Source organism: Varroa destructor, unplaced genomic scaffold (assembly GCF_002443255.2).
Source record: "Varroa destructor unplaced genomic scaffold, Vdes_3.0 BEIS01000007.1, whole genome shotgun sequence".
Taxonomy (NCBI): domain Eukaryota; kingdom Metazoa; phylum Arthropoda; class Arachnida; order Mesostigmata; family Varroidae; genus Varroa; species Varroa destructor.
Genome location: NW_019211460.1, coordinates 25,054,499 through 25,078,945, shown reverse-complemented (window position 1 = coordinate 25,078,945; position 24,447 = coordinate 25,054,499). Strand labels below are relative to the sequence as shown.

The following is a 24,447-nucleotide window of genomic DNA, read 5'->3' as shown; positions in this document are numbered from 1 at the left end:
TAGACTATAGTAGCAGCAGCAACGGCAGCTTCAACATCAGCAACGAGAGTTTCCACGATGGCTACAGACACGGAACGCGTTCCCAGCGCGAGCTAATAGTGGTCAATAGGCTCCCTCCGTGTCTCGGTCTTTTTCTGTATGCCTCGAGGAGAGCAGGAGAGACGCATCGGACGCCTGGCTGCCACATTAGGGCGCAAATAACGGTAAATAGACCGTATCCGCACGGACGCTGCCGGCGACAACGATAAAAGTGACCCCAATTATAGATCGACTGATAGATCAGCGAGGGTAGGGCGATAGAAACAATGATATGAGTAGAGCCCACAAGGCAACGCTGGCGGGCACAGCAAGTCGAGCTGGCGGGCACAGCAAGTCGAGCTGGCGGCAGATAGCGTATATGAGCTGTAACCGCGAGAATGAAGTAAACTTGAACCTGAAGGGAGAAAAGGGGTCGACGACTAGTAGAAGGGGAAGCGAAACGTTCCAGCAGAATAATTCCAACCCCACTTTAGCTGCATCTCAGGCAGATGTGCTCGCATGCCTCTCTGGAAAGACATCGTAGTGCCAGGCAACGGTGGCGTCAGTAGTGACATTGATAGGATGATCTGTTTGGCCTGTGTGTTACCATTAGGACGCACCGGCTGAACAGAGCTGCACAGGATTGAATTGGAGGTGATCCGCAAATACGTAGGACAAAAGTTAACAACGAGACTGACTATAATAGTCACCACAGCAGCGGCGGCAGTAGCAACAACAACAATAACTACACACCGGACTAAACAACCTTAACTTTTCGCGAAGACACAGAGAGATACAGGCCGCGTTTACACATTGATGAAGCCGTCATTGCGTGCTATTGCATTAAGTTAGTTGTAACAGTTGATCTAGTAATGATATAGTGTAGCAATGGCGGTACGGGCTTTCGAGTGATCGCAGCCGGAATTGCGCAACAATTGAGAGCCCATTAGAGGGTAGGACAAAGGAAAATTGTGCAGTGGTCGCAACGGCAGCAGTAGCAAACCGTCGTCGGCCCCTAGCTAAGCAGCCGATGAGAAGAACGATCGGAATTGGCTCATCTGCTGACGAGGTTAGACGATGCAAAGCAAAAAGCTAGGCAACACCCTATGGTAAAGGGCGGAAGAGCGGCCAGTGGATGTAGGAACAACAGGAGCAACAGCGTTAATATCAGCGGAAGCGGCGGTTCGGGTTTGACTGCCGCTGTCGCGGACTGACGCCACGCTGGTCACAATGCTGATGGACGGCATGCGTTCAATAGCTAGCCAACTATAGAGAATGAATGGGCATATAGAGACGGACGGCTACAGCGGCGGTAGTGGCAGTAGTAATCTACGACAGAGAGCGAACGCTATGGAGTCGTAGTAGCAGCAGCAGCAGCAGCAACGACATCGGAATCGGCAATGGCGGCGGCAGCCATGACAGCATCATTGGAAAAGATATGTGGGGATGTTAAAGAGCCCGATAACTGATTAGCGACATTGTCACACCGTTATATTCGCGCAGATACAGCGCCCCCGAGCACAGAAAGATAGAGACCACAACAACAGCGGTAGTAGTGCTGACTCTTATGAGAGGTGACAGTTACGCTGATCACGTTGATCATGATGACGATAACCGCCAGACGACAAAAAGGATAATAGCAATTAGCTGCCGCTGCTGCTGCAACCCAGTGGGGCGTTTGTATGCCGCCAAATAGACAACTTGGGGTCACAGTCGAGTGCTATGAACAAAAATCACAGAGTTACAAAGACATATACAAGGAAAATTGCAGAGATTGTCCTACTGTAGCAAAGCAGCGCCTCGCTGAGCACAGATAATTCTAGAGGTTTTTTGGAAAGCCTCCAATGAGAATAACTATCTACCTAAATTAGCCTGGCTATTTACAAGAGAGACGGCTGTATGAGGGGCAGGATGGGACGCGATCAACGAAAGAAATAACACAATGCACGAAATCTTGAGTCAAATTCGTTGTTTAGTAGTACCTGTGGCTTTTGGTTAGTTATCACGGTGGTGCGTATATAATATTCACGCCGTGATTTTCGTACCTGCGTCGCATCATTCATCATCCTATTAATACCGATGCAACAGTGTCAGTTCGTTAGTTTCTGGTCTAACTCCTGTTCGTGTTTGTTTGCAGAAGCTGAGCATGGCTATGCCGTGTCAGTCGCGTCGAGCGGCGTACGAGCGGGTGCAGATCGAGGCGGCGGTGGCATTGCTGGCGGCGGCGGGCTCGTGACTCTGTGCGCGCCTTCCTCCGTTGCGACCACCACAGGCACGCCGGTTTCTTCCGTGGTGACTCACACCCACTCAAGCCACCCTGGCTCTCACGCACCGATTGCCAGCGTTGCCGTCGTATCTGGACGCGCTTTATCCCCGGTGAGCCATAGCGGCCACCCCGGCTCCCTTGAGCTAGGAAGTCCTGTTGCCGCCCTGTCCGTCTTGCCAATCAAGAACCACACGGAATCTGTTCAAGCTGTTCCGCACCGCGTCAGCAGAAGGGCACGAGCTAAGAAGCCTCTTGGAAACAGGTAAATATGTCGATATGTCTAAAAACTCATATATGAGCTATTTTCCAAGTAAGGAGAAAACGGCTGTGTTTGACTTATCACCGATCGAAAGCTGATAAAATATAAAGATAGAAACAGACAAAAGAGCAAAACAATGGCAATAATAATTCTGATTACTTAGAGAGAGTCAAATGAATCGGAACGTTTGCCTCTGAGTTTGTTTCAGCGACGACATTAGCTTCAGTATTGTTAGGCTGCCGTCAGTTTTTCTTTTGCTCTTATAGATATGACAGCGAATCTGACGCTGGCTTATCTATGAGACCAACAACAGTTTTACCGGGCCGGGATCAACTGTGAAGACTCAAGGGAAACCTTTGAGAAGTGAGACAGAACAAGGAAAATACGATAAAGTTACATTCTAATCGTTTAGACAGAAGCGTAATTTAATTCAACTTACCACCATTGCGTTTCCCGATGGAGACTCGGAGGGAAGGGGAGATAAGGAAAGGCTTTCGGTCGAATGGGTGAATGCCACTGACCTGCCTGATTTGAACTCGCTTTGATCAAGCGAATGAAGCAGAACATAAAATAGGTTTACAGATAGGTTCGAGCTGTTGAATAGATCGGCGCACGTCAATTCTGCTCCATCCAGGCAACGGTACGCGAAACTCGACAAACTTAACAATGACAACGATGACTTGTCTGCGTTTTGTTAGCGTTCAACACGCAACGAGCACAAACAAAGCGTTGCGCGTGCCCCCTTTGGATGTTTTAGGGGGAACAGAACGCTTTAAAGTGGTATTCATATGGAACGATGCTACTGCATTGGTTACAAATCCGCCGCCCTTGACGTCGTTATCGTTGTTAGCTCCAGCACGAAATAAAGCAAACTACTGATGTTCAGCCTGCGTGCGCGATCCATAACATGGCAACAACTGTATCCCGCATTTGTCAGCCATTTTGATTCCTAGTCGTCTGTTCCGCCTTGGCAACTATAGACATCAATTAACAATGCCGTCTTAGTTAACAGCTGCAGCAGTCCCAAAGCTGACATTTTTTGAAACTCTCTCGTACGTGTGCCTGACTGTTTCGAACCGCAACAGTAATTCTAATAGTAGCAGCAGCGGCAATATCGCCGCCATCTTTTGCTCCTCGGAACTATTCATTAGTCACTTGTATCATTGGTAGCAACGTTTGCTCTTATCATGAGGATAATTACTTTATTATAATTTTCTTATTAAGCTGCTGCCGGTTCTGCGAGTCTTATCGTACATTCATACTCGACACATACCTACGCGCGTGTAGGTGAGCGTCTATATATAAATGAAGATAAAAGCAAAACAGACATTAACCTGCGGCCGAGCTCGTGTTAGCTAGTTATAAAGGGCTACTCATAAGCAAGCAGCATTTTCGCATCCAACCTCGTTGCCGCTGTCCTTAAGAGGCCCTATCTCCTAGCCTAAGTCTCTTACATATGATATTATCTATTTACTGTAGCTTAGCAGCGCTATTGGATGCACATTTCCAGTCTATGAAGAATCGACTTATTGAACTGTCGTCACGCGTACGCGTAGCAACACGTTGAAAAATGGGAATCGTGCCTTAATCCAGTGTCGAGAGATTCGTGCTGGTGGAGGAGCTGCGAGAGCAGCAACCACGTGCTTCCCTTAGTTGCCTCTAATCGAAATGAAGTCGTATGCTCATTTCCTTTATGGTTACATGGCAGCCACACCAGACTTAGTTATTTTTAGAACCGACAGCTTAGAAACGGCCGATCGAACGCTGTCTGGGCATTTTAATGTGGATTCGTGGCATCCAGCCGCTTGTTAATTATTTGTTTCGTTCACGGAAAGAAAGACATATTGTATTTGGTAAGAATCGACATCGACAACGACGGACGAAGCAAACAAGACAAACGTAATCTGTCCGTCTCTCCGTTCCTCTTTCAGCCGGCTGGTAGCTACGCAGTCGCCTTTGTTGCTGACGTAACCGCTGTTGTCGACGTCACCCGCATACACGCTCAATCGTCCGCTAGGATATACAATACCTTTTCATTAGATATGGCTGCGTGTGGTTACGAACTGCACGAGCCAGCAGTGCCGGCGGTTCTTTGAGGCGTATTGAACACGGGCAGGTTTTCAGGCTCCTGTTGATCTCGGCATCGTTGATATCAGTGACAGCGATTTGATGGGTTCACCAGAAACTGACGAGTATAAGCAGAGTTTCAGCAAACTCATAGAGATATGTTAGGCCACGAGATGGCCAAGGGTGTCTGATAAACGGCTGGTGGCCACTCGACTCCTCCTGGCGATCGAAAGCCGCATCTGATGCTCTTCACGGTGACACCTCCATTGCAAATGATTGGCCATTGAGTCCGCGTGTAAATCATGGCTAAACGGCATCGTCCCGTTAAGCTCAATTAATGTCTAACAAAGGCAATAATTCATTTCTGGTCTGACCATTTGATCTTTGCGCATTCCCTGAGTATTCAAGTCATGATCGTAGCTATTAGAAACCTGGGACACATAATATCTAGGCAAAATAACATAGTAATGTATACGGCGTTGCTGCTGGCTGTGTACGCGAACTCTACCCCCCGGAGCTCACCGTTTAGGTTTGTTAGACCACGCTGCTTTAGCTTGGCTGCGGTAGCGTTGTTTCGTCAATCCTGCTGAAGCTTTCGACATTCGTTGCCGGCTGTTCATGGCTATTGGCGTTGTTGTTCATTCTCGATTGGCCCCATTGTGTCGCTGCTGCTTTTTGGCTCGTGGTACAAGGAACAGGGAACAAACAGCCGTGGAAAAAGAAAACGAGTGGAGGCCGAGATGAGGCTGTCTCCATCTGTGTTTTGTCCTGTTTGTTGCATTGCTTTGTATTGTCCCAGGTCGGCTAGCAGCAGCGACCGGAGTAGCGGCGACAGCAATGCGCTGTTTTTCTTGTTATTTTGTAAAGAAATGTTTGCTTTTATCAATAAAAATAGGAAGGAAGGAAGGAAGGAAGGAAGAAAAACTAAAAAAGACAAGCCTTTTGCTAGTGCTGCCGCTGTGCGAACAAGAAGATCTTTGAACAATATAGCAGTAGAGGACGTCGGACGGAGATGGTCGCCGAACCGAGCTGGGTCCAGCTAAACTGAGTCGGATGACCCAGGCGACGGAGGGTAGTAAGATCCGTTGAAGTGATGTCAGGGTCTGCGTTCATTACTTTTGTAGCTTTTCTTAGCGTATCATTGACCTAAGATGTCATGCACTGCGTAGCGCATCTTTCAAACGTCAGCGATGTTGTTGCGGTGGCAGGACAAATTTCCAAGAGGATCATACAGCGGTCGTGCAGAAAACGGTGTAGGCACGATGAATCGATGCTATTGCTATTACTGCAAAAAATATGGACGGCATGTATTTTCCAGAGAGGATGCATATCGCCTTTGTTGTAGGCAATCCTTGCTGTTACTATCGACCCTTATTTTTCACCTAACGCTAAAAACCTCCACTGATGACCTTAAAGTCATCTGTGAATAACCTGCCCCGCCATCCCGTGTCAAACTGGAACATGCTGTAAACGGTATCGCTCGATTCTTCTTAGACAGTGGCAAGACGCTGTCGACGCGCACCTGTAAAGTCACTACACAAGGCTCGATGCGACATGGCCGTGATACTAACGGCCATGTGACCATTTCGACCACGCAGGATCTAGTCTATTTAAGTGTCGGCTAGTCATGATTTTAGTGGGAATACTGTTTAATTAGCTGAATCTTGTTCATAAACGTTCGCGTAAACGTTGCTTTTTGATACTTCACTATTATTACTAGACGTTAGATTTGAAGGTTACATCATTAAAGATTACGTCATCGAAGTTTTGTTCCAGTTACTAAGAGTAGACAGGGCCACTGTTGTTAATAACTGCAGAAGCAGCTGCAATATTGTATTTTTTGCATAGAAATGAATTAACCGACAATAGCTATGCCTAACGTTCGCTGACGATATATGCTGGTATTTCGTTTTCCCTGTGTTCAATAAAGATGTCTTCAATTGAAAGTGCAATTAACAACAGTCTCGGGAAAGGTTCCCCTAGCCTCAGAGCCGCTTATTCATACAGCCTTTTGTCATTGATCTTGGCCAATTTTCAGCCTTAGACAGACAGTGCAGTAGGTCGTAACCGTCCCTTTGACAACGCTCATGGACATACAGAGCTGTACAGAGTACCGTGCTGTCCGTTTCTATACCGAGAGACTCTTCTAGGCGCGAATTGCGTGACAGCCTTTGCCTGCTAGTATAATCTGGCCGGATGATGACAGGCTACTTTTTTATTGTTTCTGATGCCATTTAAATTCAAATTATCGCTCTTCATTTAAACGCCTGTGAACTCTTTTGGTGCTGACACGTCGTTCTCCTCCTAATCAGTATAGACTAATGGGTTATTTATCGTTGCCCTACGAAAAGTCGGCGGGTTTGATATGACAGGCCCGCTGAGTCCGAGCCAATATATGAGTGGAGCAGTCAAGCACCGAACGAGTTATAACCGCCGAAGGACAACTGCAAACAAAGCGATAAAGCTTAACGATATTGTGGACATTATGTACAGTTCAGGCTTGTTGAAAATCCTCTACAAAGCACCAGATGTCGCCACTGACCGCATGCTTCTCGATAGAGTAGTAAGGAGATAGAATGTAGAAGCATAGTAAGGGAAACTATGACCATCTACAATTCTACGTGTATATAATGGAAAAACTTTATTCCTATAGGCTCGGCTGATCGGCCATTGCTATGCATGCGGTAGCATAGCAGGTACCACTAATGTATGCATATATTATAATGGAGATCTCTTACGTATTTGCACTTACCTACCCGCCGTACGGAGCATTTTTTTCCAATATCGAGTTCGCGAATCACCATACGCAACGCGTTTAGATAAATTCGTCCTGTGTTGAGGCGCCAGCTGTAATCTGTTTAATCCGCTTAAATATGGCGGCGGCAATAGAGCGCCAATGGCTGCGCTATACTCATTCGATTCGGTATCAGATACGATGGCAAACTTATTTCTACTATTTTGCTACAAACGAACCCTATCGTATAGTTGTTCCATATGACTACCCTTCAAATGAAATTAAGTGAACTCGACATATATCTTTGCATGCATATATACGTATATATGCAAAAAGGAACCGGCTTACAATTTCTACCTGTCTTACTCATATTTCTCTAATATATTTGTGCGCATTACTTAGGTCGTAAAGTCTTTTGGAATTTTCTGATTGTTGTCGAGAGGCCGAAAAGGGTCGACAATTCCAACTGGCCGATTTTTGCTAAGTGCTGCCCTTTTCAAGGTTTTCGATAGAAACTCCTTTCTGTGTGGAAATGGACTGTGAACATGGTCCTGCCGGATAGATCTCAGTCATTGATTTCGAAATCTTGGACATCGCAAGAAACCTCGTGAAATCCTTGGTTCGATATAGGGAAAGCTATGAGACGCAGTCGTAGCTAGAGTTCTGTGAATTCACTTGAAGAAAAAACTTGCGGTTAAAGTTCGCTGAAAAAATAGAAATCCTCGCAGCAGTGGGAAAAATATCACTTCTAGAGAAAACGTCTGACAAAATTTTTGGGCTTAAATTTACGAACAGCAAGTGCTTCTGCCAAAATCTCGAAAGCGGTAAGTAGAAAAAATCGAACTATCTCAGCAAGTTCACCTTGAGACTATCAACAACTTATGCTCTCGCACAATATCTCTCAAAACGTAACCATTCTCGATACAAATGCGAAAAAGCGGCTCACAATAATCGTTCTATATCTGTGGCGTCCAAAACATGGTGCTAATGCCGGTGACGGTAGTAGTTTACTTTAGAACTCTGTTCGCTGTCGTTACTTCATCCTGTTGCTGGCCTCGTAGTCATTCGGTCAGTCGGTCGATCGTTTAGCGATTTTTTTTTGCACGGCCGCTGTCAACCGTATTTGTCGTTGCGGCATTAGTGCTACACTATTGTCGGAGTATCGGTATAGGCCCGCCGCGGCTGACTGATTACTAAGATATGGTCTTCTATAACGTACTTTATTTATGTCCGTCCGCATGCCCTTTCTGTTTTCCACTAGTATGTGGCTTTTCTTAAATCATGAGAATTATGGGCGAACGACCACGCAGCAGCAAGTGAGCACGTCGACGCGGCTCAAGTAGGCGGCAGGACGTGCGCGCAGAAGGGCCAGGGTGAAGCCGAAAGAGAAATATGGCGAAAACCAGAGTTTTAGTGAGAAGGAGATAGCGAGAGTAGAAGGACGACGGGTGTACGCTACTTAAACGCCACATAGCCTGAGTGAGTCTACTAACCGCAAACGGTTCTACGATGCTGGCCAAGCACTGCCGATACTTGTCTCAGTGATAGTACTAATACAGTAACGTATTATAGTGGTGATGGTCGAAGCGACGAGCCACATGACGACGGCGCCAAAGACGGGCATCATCCTCGATAGCCAGTTGCAGGGATGATGCATTTGCCTGTGTGCTTCTATGTCTAGCGTTGGTCAGTGCTATATAGAATTCGCATTGTACAGCCATACACTCACTGATTTTGTTACGGCGTATGGTGTATTTGCTGGATGATATCGTTTTTCAACAAAGTGAAGGACAAAGACTGATTTATTGGCAACCTTTTCGTCTTGGGCAGCGCAGCGCAGTACAGCACAGCGTACAATTAAGCGAAATACAATAGGGCAGAACGATAGGACACCATGATCACAGCCTAATTTGTCTTCATTTTCTTCATGCAGCCTGCCTGTGTATTTCTGCATTCGTGTGTTGTTCGATGTTAGCATGGCAAATTGTCATCACCAGTAGATGATCACCGTATGTGGTAGTGTGTAACATCTCTGTCCACTCGTAGATATCAGGCATGCACGCAATAATTTGCCGCGTCACTTGGCCCTGGAAGAGTTCTAACGAAGTTTTTGGTGACGAACTGCCCGTAGATCATCATGCTCTAGAGCAAACTCATAGCTTTCTGCTACTGTTTTTTGTTAGAAATTGAATGTTTCGCCGACCTTAACGTCCGAAATGTACCGTTAAGCATCGACATCTTATCGATGTACTGAGCGGTACAGTCGAACATCATACGTCACACCTGTTCATAGAGCTCATGGGCAGACGGGTTACTATCAAAATACCAACAAAAGCGTCCATTATTTTCCAATTGTTACTGCCTTTAGCTACTATGTTTCATATTTTCCTTGCCTATTGATGACTCAACTTTGCGTATCAGACAGAGGGCATCTTTATTTGTTATTAATTAACGTGCTAGTCCTCCATTATATGGGGTACGCACTTGCTGCTGTCGTTGGTGATACTGCTGGGGCTCTAGTGATCCCCACAAGAGCGGTGCAATGTTTATTTATTGACTATTATCCGCACACTGCTGCCCTTACTCGAACGCAGCATGCCGAAGCAGGCAGCGGCGGCGTCTCGTTGAGCGTCGTGCTTACTTATTGACCATTGTCCATCGTACAGGTGCGCAGGGGACGAGCCGAAGGGCGAAAGCCGAAGGCTTCGAGGGTCGTATTGGCAAGTCAGCACTTCATATCTGGCTCCAATTATGGTGATTCGTTCTCCTCGGGTAGGGCAACACTCATATCGCAAGTCGGACGATGAGGGCAACGCCATGAAGAGGTAGCTGCCGCCTGTAGAACTCGGAGGCAACAGAAACCATACTAGCAAGTGGCGTAGTTATGTAGCATCAGTGCGCTACGTTTCCACTAACATGGTCGCGTTCTCATTATTTGCTGATCCTTTGATTCTTGTTTTCGCCTGTAATCTCTATTTTTTGCTAGGAGCTCCTGCTGGGGATATCCACAACGTAGCCTGGAAATTGATGGCTTGTTTTTGCTCATCGGCCGAACGAGACAGTGATCTTGAAAGAAACAAGAAGCAAGCATTCAATAGCATGTAGCAGTAACTAGCGCTTGCGCTCGCTATCTAGTCTAACATATATGCATAAAATGCATTGTGCGTACGTATATTTACAGGTTACGTCCTGCAGTGCAGAGGATTTATGGGCTCGGTTCTTAATTTTGGTTTACTGTACATCGGCCGAGCCAGCCTGAAACTTCTAACTAGGTCGAGGAAGCATCTGACCCGGATTCGGAAGGAGCAGCCTGTCAATCTATTTTGCATATAGGATTAATGACCTATAGTGTCACCTGAATAAATTTCCGCTAGTTGTTCTCGCGAGATTCTATTCATTGTACGTTACGCTGTGTACTCCAGGACGATGATAGAAAAAAAAAGAACAATTTACTACTTGCGGTGGACGGGATTGAACTATATGTACCATAACAGCCAACTGCTGCTGTACGCATGCACATTCATATTATGCGTGCCAATGACCGTCCTGCTATCCTGACATTGCCGCTACGGGATTCTTTTGAATTCAGGAATAAACTGCCGTCCGTTTGAGGACTACAACACAGCAGTACATCCTGCTTCACGCGGAACGCACATATAGTGATTCTGGAAGTACGGCCGCTGTCAATAGTTTTTTTCTCCTTTTTCGTAGCCTCTCTCCTCTGCCGGTACTAATATATGTTACCGTCAATGACACTGATTTTAACGGTACTGCTTTTGCTACAGTTATTGTTGTCGAAACTTATTTAATCAATATGCAACAAGCAAGTGCTAGGACTATCTTTTTTTTGTTTGGGGAACCGCACAAGGTCTACGATGTACGCCGGATACTAGAAGGACGATGCGACCGGCCTCGGCGGGACAAAGGAAGAGAGAGGAAAGGATATCATCACAGGCTCGATTGTGGAAATCATACCATATTCCGTTCATCCATGCGCCTAACACAATCGGATTTTAGGCAAAAAGGAAACACGTCAGGGCAAAATGGTTAATGGCTTCAAAGTGACATTTACATTATCGTTTCGTATTGTACGGCGCTATATTCTATCATCGATTGAATCTTCGAGCGCAACAGCGGCATCCGCAGCAGCAGCAGCAGCAGCGGCAACCTTTGTTTTGTGGTCTACCATATCGTGGTATGTCCTTGTGGACGTGCATGTATGCGCCTGGGTTTATGTCGTGTCGTGTCCTGTACGCCGAGTCGATACAAACAATTATAGAAGATGGATGAAATTGTTCTTACTACTGCATCTGTTTTAAATCATTTCGCGGCATTCTGGCTATATTGCATCTGTGTAAGCGTCCGTGTAGGTCACGTAAGAAATAGAAGCTGGTCTCCTGCAGAGTAGTTCGTTGAGACAGCCAAAATGATTGATAATAACTTTAATGCCATCAACGTCAATTAAGCTCACAATTAGCAGCAGCAAATGAAGACAATGCGAAGACCTATGCTTTCGTTTCGGCATGAGCTGTGGCTGAACGTTACTCGGTTTGCGCGACACGTTCGGTCGTTTCACAAACAATTGACTATACAATAACAACAACTCAGTACATTTATGCGTCCTGCTCTTTTTACCTAGCGGTTCTAATCTAACAGTATCATAGTAAAATGACGAACTAGAATTAAATTAAAAATCCAAAACAGAACACTCAAGAGCTTGCGATACACATACCGTTGGTATCCGACCTAACAGCGGCGTAGGTGTGATTAGAAAATGTGGTATATATACTAGCTGCCAAGTTCCCAAAAGCATAGAGTTGAAACGTAGTGGTTCCTATCTAAACCAGCAGCGCCAATTGATGCTATCGTACACAAGGACAAAAAAATAAAGCCACACATGGATACTAATTTTTTGTACTACCCCGACCCTTCTCCCCCGCGCCATTAGTATCATTATCATTACCTCGCTGCTCATCAATAGCGTCGTCGATCTCGTTATATATTAGTTCTCAAGGTAATAGAATTTATAAAAATAAGCCGCTAATCCAAACTGCGTCCAATTTGTTGCTGATGACAGTGGGCTAGTGGCCCGCTGAAAAGCGCCTCCAACCCACAGCAGACACTGCCCCAGCTGTTGTTACGACCAGCGACAAACAACGCCGCTGCTGTGATTAAGTCCAACAGGCCGACTACTTGAGACAACGACGAAAGTTTTATGCAGGGAAACAACAACAACAATAATGGTAGCAGCAGTGGCCACTCAATCTACAAACTCTTAGCAGATAAAACAAGATAGCAGCAGGAGCGGAAATCCATGAGCAATAGATAAAAAAGAACACATGCACTTGCTCACTTTACGATCAAATACGACGACAGGCCTGTTGATGTTGATTTGGGCGGTGACAGGTACTAAAAAATGACAACGACGACACCGTCGCGCCCGCGTTGGTGGGGGCGACGACCAACGCGCTCGTAAACAACCGACGTGGACCTCCTACTATGTCATAACGGCTTCGCTCAAATCTGCTTCGGCAGCAGATTCTCTTGCGATCAATATCATCGTCGATGGTCTGCCTGTTGTTGTTATTGTGTCTGCAGAAACCTTGTTTCTGTTTATTGATCGCTGTGATGAGCGGCGACGGGGACAGTCGACGTTTATGGTGGTGTCGATACAGCCGTCGCCGTACAGCTTCTGCAGCAGCCGCTGGCAATGAGAGCGGCAACTACTTGTAACTGTCTCAGGTTGTCGTTGTCGTCGTGAGTCGACGGTCTCGAGCATACAGTATCCCATAGAACCACGAACAGATCCATCATTATTGAAGGGGCCGGAATCATAATGGACGGAGGGCAATGCACGCACATGAAGAATAAAAAGCGTAACAATACTGTCTGTCCGTACTTTTCTCAGCTAAGTAATGCTACGATGGTTTGTCAGCGTTGCTATCCTCGTCGTAACTTTTCCTGCTACCGCTTAAGATAGCGCCATATTTGAAAGAGTGTGCAGTCTACGCGTGCGTTTCCATTACCTGTAACCAGTAGTACGGTTAATGAACAGCCTCAAGCACTAATTTGGGTAATCAATTTATAACGTTCCGTTGTCTGTCCGATTGTCTATGCGCAACGACATTGTTGTCCGCAATTGTTGTTGATATTACATTAGCGTTGTTGTCGCGGTTGAACCCTGACACAACAAGGCCCAATGACGCCAGTAACAATAGCATGAGCCACTTACAGCTGTATGTTTTATCCAGGCGTGGCATACCCAATTTCGTTATTAGGTTCGTCATCCATCGCTCTCTTCGAGATACATTTGAGCGTTACTTTTGCGGTCTCTCTTCGTTTCGATTCTTTGCCCCTGGACCAAGGCATTTGCCTCATGGCAGCCGTTTCTCCAACTGATCAGATCTTATCAACTTCATTCGGCTGCATCTTCGCTTGTGTAGTTACCTAAAATACGACACATCGCCCAGTAATCCAGGATGAATCCGACCGTCACCCAATATGTATGATTGTGATAAAATCTGTTTTTGCGCCAAAAGCAATGAACCGAAATTCACTTATTGCCTGAAACGAGCCAACCAATTTACTGCTGCTGATGATCTATGACAATGCGAGCTATAGATGCAGTCCGGTAACTACTTGATCCTCGTAATGATAGCGTGTCTTCTCTTAATTAGAAGATTGTGTAATGGCAGAAGATATCGACAGGTGGGTGTCATTATAGCTGTTCTGGGATTTAATCCTACCTACTCAATTTGTAATAATGTTTATAGTGGCAGTGGGCAGCAGAGACGATTGTCGTAATCGAAGTTTCATTGACGATCGCGCAGTGATGCCCATGGCGAGTTTGACGGCGGGTTCTTACGCATGCTACTGCTGTCACATTGTCGTTTGATCCTTTCTACAATACAATTCAATAACGGAGGGGCAAAACGCGTAACGAGCCGGTGACAGGACGAAATAGCTGCAGCAAGCAGTAGCTAATTGAGACGCGGGCGTCCGGTAGAGTCGAGCAATAATGGGAAATATGGACAAAATTTACATGGTTGTCTACACCATGCATGGAGTTTCGCCGGTGCCATACTATGAAAATTAACGATGAATTCAATTTCTCCAGCATCATCGTACGATAACCATTAGCTTGTGACCCGGACTGCGTACGGCTGCACCTTCGAATCGGAGGCTCGACCCGCTGTTGTTTTTCGAAGTTCTCCGATAGCTGGCTAAAAACAGCCAGCAGTTGCCCGGAGTTGTTTATAATACGAACACTAACATAGAAGAAATTGATGAACGAGCTCGTTGGTTGATTACTATGTGCATTCAGTATTTATAGCGTGCTATTCGTGCACTCTAATAGCTCGTAGTATATGTCTTTTTTTAATTAAATTATCTATTCTACATATTTGCGTGGAGAATTCTAACCGAAACAATGTTTTCTGCATTGTTTCAGATCTACACACAACGAGCTGGAGAAAAACAGGTATGTAGCGGTTTTAACTGTGCCCACTTCGAGAGTGCTCGTCAGACGAGAGGCCGACTGCTATCTTCGTAGGAGTTCACTAGCAGTGGTTCGTTTACCCACTAAACTTTAGGACACGAAATGACGTGGTCTAGGTTCAAAACCGGACAAACACACCCGGTCCGCTGTGTATCAGAGGCGGCCAATCGTCGCGAGCGGTCGGATTCGGAGCATTTAGACCGACTTCATTTGGTCGCGCAACGGGAGTCAAAGGCATCCAGTACGTAGTGCGCTTGCCAATGAGAATCCACAGGGCCAAAATAATTGTCGATCCACCAAAACGGATGCATTAACAGAGGTCCACTCAAAGTCGTAGGACTTCGAACTGCTGACGCGGAAGCGGGCCGACAACAACGCTTTAGCACCCATGCCTGCTAACAAGCAACTGTAGTGGAAATAGGGTCATGCCAGGGCAAGAGCTAGTGTGACTCGATTGCTTAGTGTAACCCGCTGGCCGTGGGTAGCCCCAACTTCAAGACTTGTCAGCCGTTACGATCGGAAATTTCGATACGGGTATCAATAGTAGTAACAATAGCATAAGAATCGTCACCGACCGCAATTATACATTTCATCAATTACTATAAATCAATTATATTCTAATTAATTACTAGTAGTAATGTGTCGTCGGCTCTGTACGGACCGATGGAGATATCGCGTTTCTCTCTCTCTCGTAGGTAAATGATGAAAAAAAAATGACCGGTGGGAGTGAGGCGTTTCATCGATTCCACGTTCATTGCAAACAAAGCAGTGTTCAGTAGTAGACAATTGAGGGGTATTCATCTTTAAGTAGTTACGATATGGCTTCCGAGCCCTTTGCGATAACACATCGTTGAACGACTCCTAATGCTCTATGGATTGTTTCGATACAAATGCAACTGCAAACGTCTCTCGGTAATTAGATAGTGTTACTACTGCTGTTCAGGCTGCTGACTAGCTAGTAAAAAAGAATTATCTCAAGAATGGCCCATTACGTTTTTGTAAGCATTTGTTGTGCCGGACACGAAGATGGCATACTGTGAATTTATTTTCTGTATACTTTCATTAGCTTTATTGCAGAATCAGAAAGGAAGATGCTGCCTTGGGCCCGTTTGGCTTCAACACACACACACATACATACAGACAAATGCCTGTTACTTGGATCCAGGTTTGATTTGATATTTTCAACTATATGTTATGACTAACTATTCGAACGTGGGTTGAACGTAGCCTGTTTCGCAGATATGATGTTACATAATGGATTTGTGTACAGGCAAAGTTTAAAGACGTTCTTGTTGTTGGCGTACCACCTGTCTGTGCTGCACGACCTATCTGATCTCGGCATCTCCTTCTCGAATAACGCGAAACAATAGGCATCAAATGTGTCTGGTAAAGCGCCTGAGCGGCCAACGATGATACGAGTAGTAAGTGACGAAGCCAAGAACAGAGAGGACAAAACGCACAAATCATATATTCCTTCTACGGTATTTACTCTCGATCTCTATCTTTGCATTTTCGCTCTGGCCTGCATCAGTGCTTCTGTGCGTCCGCTGTGTTTCTTTCTGCCTGAATTAGCTTGAAAATTCCCCCCTAGCTTCGTATTACCTCGCTCGTATGACTTTTCACTATGGCCGGTGCCATTGTTCTCCCTTTAAATTTCTTATTCTTGTTATAGTTTAATTGGACGAGGCGACTCGACCGTACCATGAGCGCTGCACGCTACCTACAACATCCGCAGTGATAGAACGGCCACTTGAACTCTGCGACCAGTGAGAGCGGCGCCCAGTGAAGCAGCGGCTGGTCGAAGCGAGAAAATTCAAGTTATACTTCAGTGAGCAACACGTGAACTGAGAAATGTATAATTGTTATCAAGTTTCACATATTGTTATATATGTATAAAAAGCATAAACTATGGATGGAGTGAAGCAGCATGAAATATAGGCGTGTATTACTCAGTCACACGACTGGCGGTACTACGTATATGATAGAATTTACAGGCACAATCGTACCAGTGGCGCTGTTAATTTTGGCTTTGATGGTGCTACCGGGATAGACTGCGTACGCGAGTAGTAATGGCGTCGACGCGCGACCCAGAAGGGGCAGCACTGTGGCAGAGTTTTGCGGTAAGGGGCATAATTTCGCACGCATCCAAATCGGCTGCGGCAGTGACAACAGGCAGCAGCATAAAAAGTAGATATCGCCACGATCGTTGCTGCCGCTGCCGCCGCCGCCGCCGCCGTATGTCGTCTCAGAGCCGTTCGCGTGCGTCTAATATCGTCATCGTCATTATATATCCTGACCGAACAAGCTGGCAACCAGCTGAGCGCCCCGTGCTCGTATTCCCTGGAAACTGTTTTTTATTTCTGGGTAAAATATACATTGCGCATTGGCCATTCCGTGTTTCTCATTACGCGTTGTTTACATCACTGTTGTTGTTTTGTTTTGTCCGAAACGTCACTCACCAAACGTGCTACTGGTGACAGAGTACCAAGCCTCGTAGTTCCCGCAGTAGCAGACGCTGCTACTTCTGTGCCTATGGGGCTTATCTCGAGCGTTGTCATTGGAAACTTCAAACATGTTCGGCGTCAGAAGTTGCAGGAGGAAGATCTACAGGAAACTGTGCTCAAATACTCACGTGCGTTCCACGTAAGACGCTGGAAGAGATGCGAGAAAAACGATACAAAAAGTACGACATGAAACGAACAAGCAGCCTTTCAAGCTTACGTTGCGTCACCCCCTCTTGATTTTTCCTGACGAGAATGCCCCAGCATTATAAATCCCACTGTCGACTGTACTTCACTCTGTGCGTCCGCACGCCCAGTTGGCTGTTTGCGCTACACAAAGAAATATAATCAAACCCACACATACACCTATGCCACTGAAGGTGGTAATACGGAGAGCATAATTTTATTCGGCATCGGTTGATCTCGAACATTGTGTTGTTATTCGGTGCATTATCTTTACGAGCAGATTTGGACATTTTACTCTTTGCTCACAAAGGTTACGTCGATCTGAAGCGCATCAGTACGTACTCTCTCATTCGTAGAATAAATATTCGCATGTATCGTACGACTCGCCTGAGTATCGTCAGCATTGCCAAGTACTTAGGCATTTTGGGGGTTATCTCCGTGGACGCTGAGGCTTCTTTTCCGATTGTGTTCCTGCTCGTTTTATGCATCCAAAATGTGAATCTGTATCCAGTGAGCGGGCTAGCACGCGTTACGTATCGTCTCTGTCACGTAGACAGATACGATGATGAGGATGACTCCCTCGATAACAACTGCTGTAGCCGCGGCTTCAGTAGTGGCAACAGCAGCAGGAGCAGCACCCACTCGAAGCGAGTAGAGTCACCATCATTTTGATTCACCGAAATCTGTATCTTGCAATAAGGGATCCGTAATTACTCGAAATCGTAGCTGACGCTAGCAGCAGCAACAGCGAGGAGAAGCTTAGAGTTACTAGAGAAACGGAAGCTCGAGTTGAGGGTAACGTGGCTGAGCAGATGGTTTTCGGGAAGCTGACTAAGCATGACTAAAAATATATAAAGACAGCGACTCCATGTACATAGCTGTAATTATTTTGATGCCGTACACTTATTTTTTGGACCCCTTGCTATTTGCCTGTCCAAAAGGGGACTAGGGGGTAAGCCTTCCGTACTCTTTGTCGCCGAAAAATATTTGTTTGAAAATTCGCTTCATCCAACAACATACATTATAGGGCAACGACTGCTGATACATGAAAACACCTAAGCGGCTTATTATAAGCCTTGTAAATGTGTACATAGACAGACGAGGAATAGAGAGAAGGGTGTCGCAAGGCGTCCACTCATCGTTTCTCTTCCAACGTATTTTGTAGTCTCTACATTTCCTGCCCTCGAGCAAAAATGCCCTCCCGTCGACCACATCAACTTGCAGAGCCTTCTGACGTTAGCTCTATGAAATCTTAAGTTAAATTCCCGTATCGAGACTCGGATTTTTTATGACGGGTGTCATCTGTAACCATCATCATTTGAAGATGATAATAATAATAATAGTAATACGATTGTCGTGTGATGCTCGATAATGTGTGGGCGTTCGCTGAGTAAATCTCATCGACATGTCCCCATCTTGCTTAGTAATATTGACCAGCGTTCATTTCAGTAGACATGATTGGGTATATATAATGTGAAGTACATAAAATCTAACCAAAATAAGAAACAAACCTTTTCAATGAAAATTAATCCCGACTGGCCACCTCATCCCGCGACCCCTCTTCCCACTACCGTTTATTTTTTCTAAATAAGTAAACAACGCTGTAACTGAGGTAGTTCTTGGAGATCGGAAAATAGATAGAACATCGAAGGTCTCTGGTTCATTTTTTGCAATGTCAGTAGAGGCGTTCGACGATCACTGAATAAAAAGAACCAGTTAAATTTTAACCTAATTTGAATCAAGCAATTTTAACCTAATTTGTTCAAGCAATATAGTCACGATTACCGACATCCCGCTTGATTAGTTTTGATATAGAGCAGATATACGAACGTATAGATGAAGCACTTTTCCAATTCTATTTTCCATTCCGTTGTTGTTTGCTACCGGGTCTTGCCGTACTGACGTCGACTGCTTACGGCGGTGCTTACGACTCTGTGTACAACTTCAGCTAGGGCGGCTTATTTCATCTTTGCGGGGTCATCATCTGTCGTCCGCGCAACATACGAACGGCAATTTTTCACTATGCCCACTCGGATCTGGAGGCCCATAAGTAGATATACAACGCAGACGCAAACTGGGCTAGAACGTTCAGGCATGTTTACGTGCATCTATCAAAGACTGCTAATTGTTCATAATTGAAACTAGCCATCGATCGCTTTTTACTTTGTGTGAACATCTCCGATTTTATGGGTTTCGTAGTCGACCCGATTTCAAGCGAGTATTCAGCTGCTGCGGTTGCTATTGCTGACGATAATTTTTATACAGAATAAAGCAAACACGTTTGTCTTTGTCTTTGATTATTTGCTAGCGGCAATAACAACGACTAGCGCCTCGGCGACTCAAGCTTCCTTTTCTGCTACATCCGACTCTCATCGGAACACCAGTATCATTATACCATAATTAAAAATGCAGCTATCATCAATACTAGTATCATTATCACCGAACGAGATAACGAGCCGCGCTCTCGTTCTTTCTGTTATATTGTTGGTGATTTGATGAGTTTTCATACGTCCGCTGTTCCGGTATAAGGTGCCACCGCTGGCTGCGGCGGCCATTTTAAATGACTCAATTATCGCATCGGTGTTTGCTTTTGTATGCTGCTATTTTCATTTATTTTTCGGTCATCTATTCCTTCGTTCGTTCGTCATTTCTTATTGTCGTTAGTTATGCTGGCGTAAAAATGCAGGCGAAAAACACGCGATCAATCTATCCATCCATCTACCTACCTAGCCAGCCAGCCGTACAGTGTACCTTATGTGCAGACAGCGAGAGAGGCGGGGGGGGAGGGAGCGAGAAAATAGTGATTCTAGGGACAGAAGAAAATGTCGTTGGTTGGTCATCCCTACTGGGGCCCTCTGATACAGCCCAACGTTGATGGTTACACCTAACGGAAAGTCTTTCTTCTGCCTCTGACGCCACATCGTTAAGCTCTAGGCATGCAAACACACACACACACACTCATTCACGCATGCGGGTACCAATACAGGGAAGCATATAGGGGCCAAATACACACACATACGAAGAGAACTGAAGACTAAGCTATTATAGATTCACTTACTGGCGCCTCTGGTAGGGTCAAGGTCTATAGAGGGCCGTAACACTATAAGCGTCAGCTCGACTGTGCCTACAATAATACGTCGCATGCGACTGCTGTATTGAAGGAAAGAACTTCGTTGCTTTCGCAAGAGCTCCGGTTTTTGCGACATCTCTAGCGGGAACTGTGCAAACCAGTTGCGATGGAGACTGCGGAAGGCTGTCCTGGCGCCGTTATCGAAAAAGAGAGGCAGAAGAAATAATACTAATCGATGTACAGACATACGAAAATATTTAGCTACTCTACAGAAAGCGTTATCGCGCCAGAAACGCAAACGTGTGAAACGGGGACGGCTAAGGAAGCGGGAAGGAAGGAGTGTAGGCCCGATCATATGTTCGATCGCTGTTAAGCTAGCCGGGCATTGCTGACGGGCACGTGCTGCCGCCATGTGTGTTGTGCTAAATGGGCACAGATGATGCACGCTGAAAGGAACCAACTACGCTTACTACCTGCTTAAATGCTAGTTTTGTTGTCATCGTTCCTGTTGCTCTTGCTCGGCGAAATGTCCTGCTGTCGTTGCTGCTGCTGTCTCAATGGATGAATGACAGGGAATAAAAAATGCGCGGCGCCCTGACACAGATGCCCTACTGATATCTATAGATGTACAAATGCATTTACTGCCACTGCTAACGCACTTATTAGCAGCTACTAGGACAGCCGCGGCGCACTCTGCCGCCACCGCCGCTACGGTTGCTCCTTAGAATTTGGCCCCCTCTTATTGTCAGTGGCCGTATTGCGTCGAGAAGCGATTTACTCGTTTTATCCACTGTATATTGCTATGACTAGTCTCTGCTGATTGCTGTTGAGGCTTGCACCTACCGGGTGTCTGCGTTAAATAACGGTCCTGTGTTTCCGAACGTGGGAATCGTCAATGCTTCGGGTTCTCACAGTTCGACCTTAGTCGTTTGCAGAACTACTTCCAGGGCATATGTCAGCGTAAAAAAAAATGTATTTCTTTTCAATGCTGTCATTGCCTGAGTCGTAAAACACAAATTGAATCTTTTCGGTTTTGCTTGGAGCTCTCGCTCTTTGCCTACTTACATATCAGGCCATGCTTATACAACGGGTACGTTGTATCTTCTTGCTTTGTTCGTATATCTGGCTACCTAGCTACATAGCAAAGTATGTATAGCCAGATAAAAACCTAAGCTAGCTACTTCACAGCGTACTTGAATGTATACTACTATGCTATGAGTACCTATCCGTAACCGCATAGCACATAAAAGAGGAACGAGTACCCAAATTACATAATTTTCTTTGTACTTTCAAGAAAAATGCTCAGGAACAGCGTACATTCCTGGTTGTACGTATGTATGTATCGCGAGAGGCCATGGCATAAAGATGCGACGTGCTGCATGGACCTAAGGCTCCGCTACTTTCTTCGAAGGACGAACCGCAACGACATGCTGCGGCCTATTGGGTATGACTCTTGCTGGCTTTCTGGGAAAGGAGCTAAGCGTTGGACACTGAACTGCATATACTGGACGTCGGTTCTCGCGCAAAAGCGCCAGCCAGGCCTGAACGTTAGCTGCGACCAAGCTCGACTGTCTAAAAACGGACTTTGCTACCCATCCGTCGTTGCTCCTTCGCGTCGCTAGAGCCCCAATTCTGTCGTCTATTTCTCTGCTACTGCACGTTTTGCAGACCTCACCTAAGCAAGCCGAGTGGTCTAAGTTTGTGAGTCAAACGCAGGTGGGGAGAATAGGATAGGTGAGTAGTGCCAAGGTTGGTCCGCTGGTAGGCAGGCAGGTAGGCAGAGATGTATGTAGTAGGCACATGAATAGGTCGAGTACGAGTAGACTGGCGGAGTAATGTAAAGACTGCTGCCGAAGCCGGCTTCGCCGCTGATGTCCGCGTCGTTCAGCCTCCAGCTGCTGCTGCTGGCGCCTGCTCGCTTGGCTGCCCGGTCCGACCCTGCTAGCTGCTTGTCGAAATGGTGGCGTGTCCCAGCCAAATTCATCAGCAGTGAGGCAAGCGTAACCGGCTGCTGTGGCCCGGGTCGTCATGAGGCAGACTTAGATAGAGGATGAGGCGACAACGGCAGCCGCAAAAAGTGAGAGAATGGATAGGGACGAAGTGCAGCTTGGCGAAACACCACGGGAGCCTGGGTCGGAGGAGCTATGTAGCAAAGTTACACTAACATCGGCAGCAGGATACCACAACCGATTCCGCCTGCCTCCTCCCTACCTGGTGCTTGCTTGCTGAGATGATGGCGTGGTTTGACACTGCATTACCGTCTTGCACAGGCACCCCAACCCAATACCTCGTGCGTACCTCATCCCTCGGCCTTCTTTCGCTTGTTGCCCCCATCCTCTGATACCCTTCCCCATAAGCCAAGGGCTCTGTTCCAGCGGCGAGGAACCCGACCGGGCGGCTAGGCAAGCCGGCAGAAAGCACATAACATCACCGTAGACCTGTCGTGTGCTAGGAAGGGTGCTATGGTGGGAGTACATGCTGGTACTGCTGGCGCACTCTTAGTACTTTCTTAGGGTTGGTTGGGAGAGAACAACGACGACACGGTTAGACCGCGATGAGTATATCCAACAGCCTAGGCTCCCTTTCGTGTTCCTACCTCTCTGGACGCTGGCTTGACGCTTTCATGAGAGAGAGAGAGAGAGAGAGAGAGAGAGCCAGACGCGAATGCTTGAAGCAGCAGTAGAGAAGTCGCGAAACGGGGAAGCTTTCGTCGTCGTCATCGTCCTCCTGCGTCCTCCAGAGGGAAGGCGCAACCCCCCAAGGGGATAATGGCAGCAGTAGGTTAGAGAGAAGAACTGCTACCTGCTGGCAAAGCCCTGCATGGAGACTCTGTGCACTATCTGCTGCTGACGGTTGGTGGTGCAATAAGCAGCTACATCATCACACTGGTATGAAGATTCGGCGGATAATACGACGATGACAATAACAGCAATAACGACAATTATAATAACAAGAACAAGAACACTGTTTCAGTGAAGAAGTGACAATGCCAGGGGTAAATAGAAACAGACATCAACATATAAACACAACCAATAGCCATCTGGTATCATCGTCCCTCGGTCTACCTGGCTGTCTGTGTCCATCGTACAGAATCCATCGGCTCCTAGTTGTGAGCTAGCTTTACAAGCTATGTGCGGTGCTGTTCGCTCGTCGAAAGACAATAAAAGCAGAATGACTTCATCGTTAAATGATTACCATCCTTATTGTTATAAGATAAAATGTGTTTTCAATTGTACGAGTGTTATTATTGGCATCATTTACTTTATCGGTAGGTGAGTGATAGCCTGATACAAGCGCAAAGATGACGATTTGAAAAGGAAGGAGCTCGTAGAGGACGGGATGGCTTTAGGCTAAAGAAGGGGCTAAAGCCAGTTCTGTCGAAGCGGGCTTGAAGAACAACGGGCGCTAGTAAACTATTTTTATTACCACTACGACAGCCATGCGTAGCGTCGTCGACGCAGAGTGCTAGCGGAGCGATTTAAGCTAACGTGCTATTGAAGAACGATTTATTATTATTATTTTTTCGTACTTTTATCCTAAAGATGTTATACAGCATGAGTATCTCGACCAGTGGTATTGGGCGAAATGTTTGTATCACAACGTGTATCATCTATCAGACAGAGATTCCAGCCATACTGGGCATCACTAACATAACCATAGAGCGTCTTTTTTCTATTACTTTCGTGTATGATTAATTAACAAGGAACAGTGAAGCTAGTAAAGAAAAAAGAAGAAATGGCAAGTAAAATAGTTTCGCATGCGCCCAATAGCAGTGTTATCATTATAAATGTATACCACGTACCTATAACTATCGTATATTTCCCTTCTGCTTTGTCTATATATATATA

General features: G+C 46.0%; 1 protein-coding gene across 4 annotated transcripts in view; it reads left to right on the top strand.

Moving 5' to 3' along the window:
• Positions 1 to 24,447, top strand: part of LOC111255035 (uncharacterized) — a 564,494-nt gene that overhangs the window by 21,186 nt on the left and 518,861 nt on the right. For 3 of the 4 annotated variants that reach the window (XM_086974533.1, XM_022816680.2, XM_086974532.1), the window contains exons 2-3: positions 2,156 to 2,546; positions 14,795 to 14,824. In XM_086974533.1, coding sequence (XP_086830659.1) covers positions 2,156 to 2,546; positions 14,795 to 14,824 — 421 coding nt within the window. Of the gene's footprint in view, positions 1 to 1,483; positions 2,013 to 2,155; positions 2,547 to 14,794; positions 14,825 to 24,447 lie in introns of those variants that run through there. The other variant, XM_086974531.1, reaches the window with a different exon arrangement.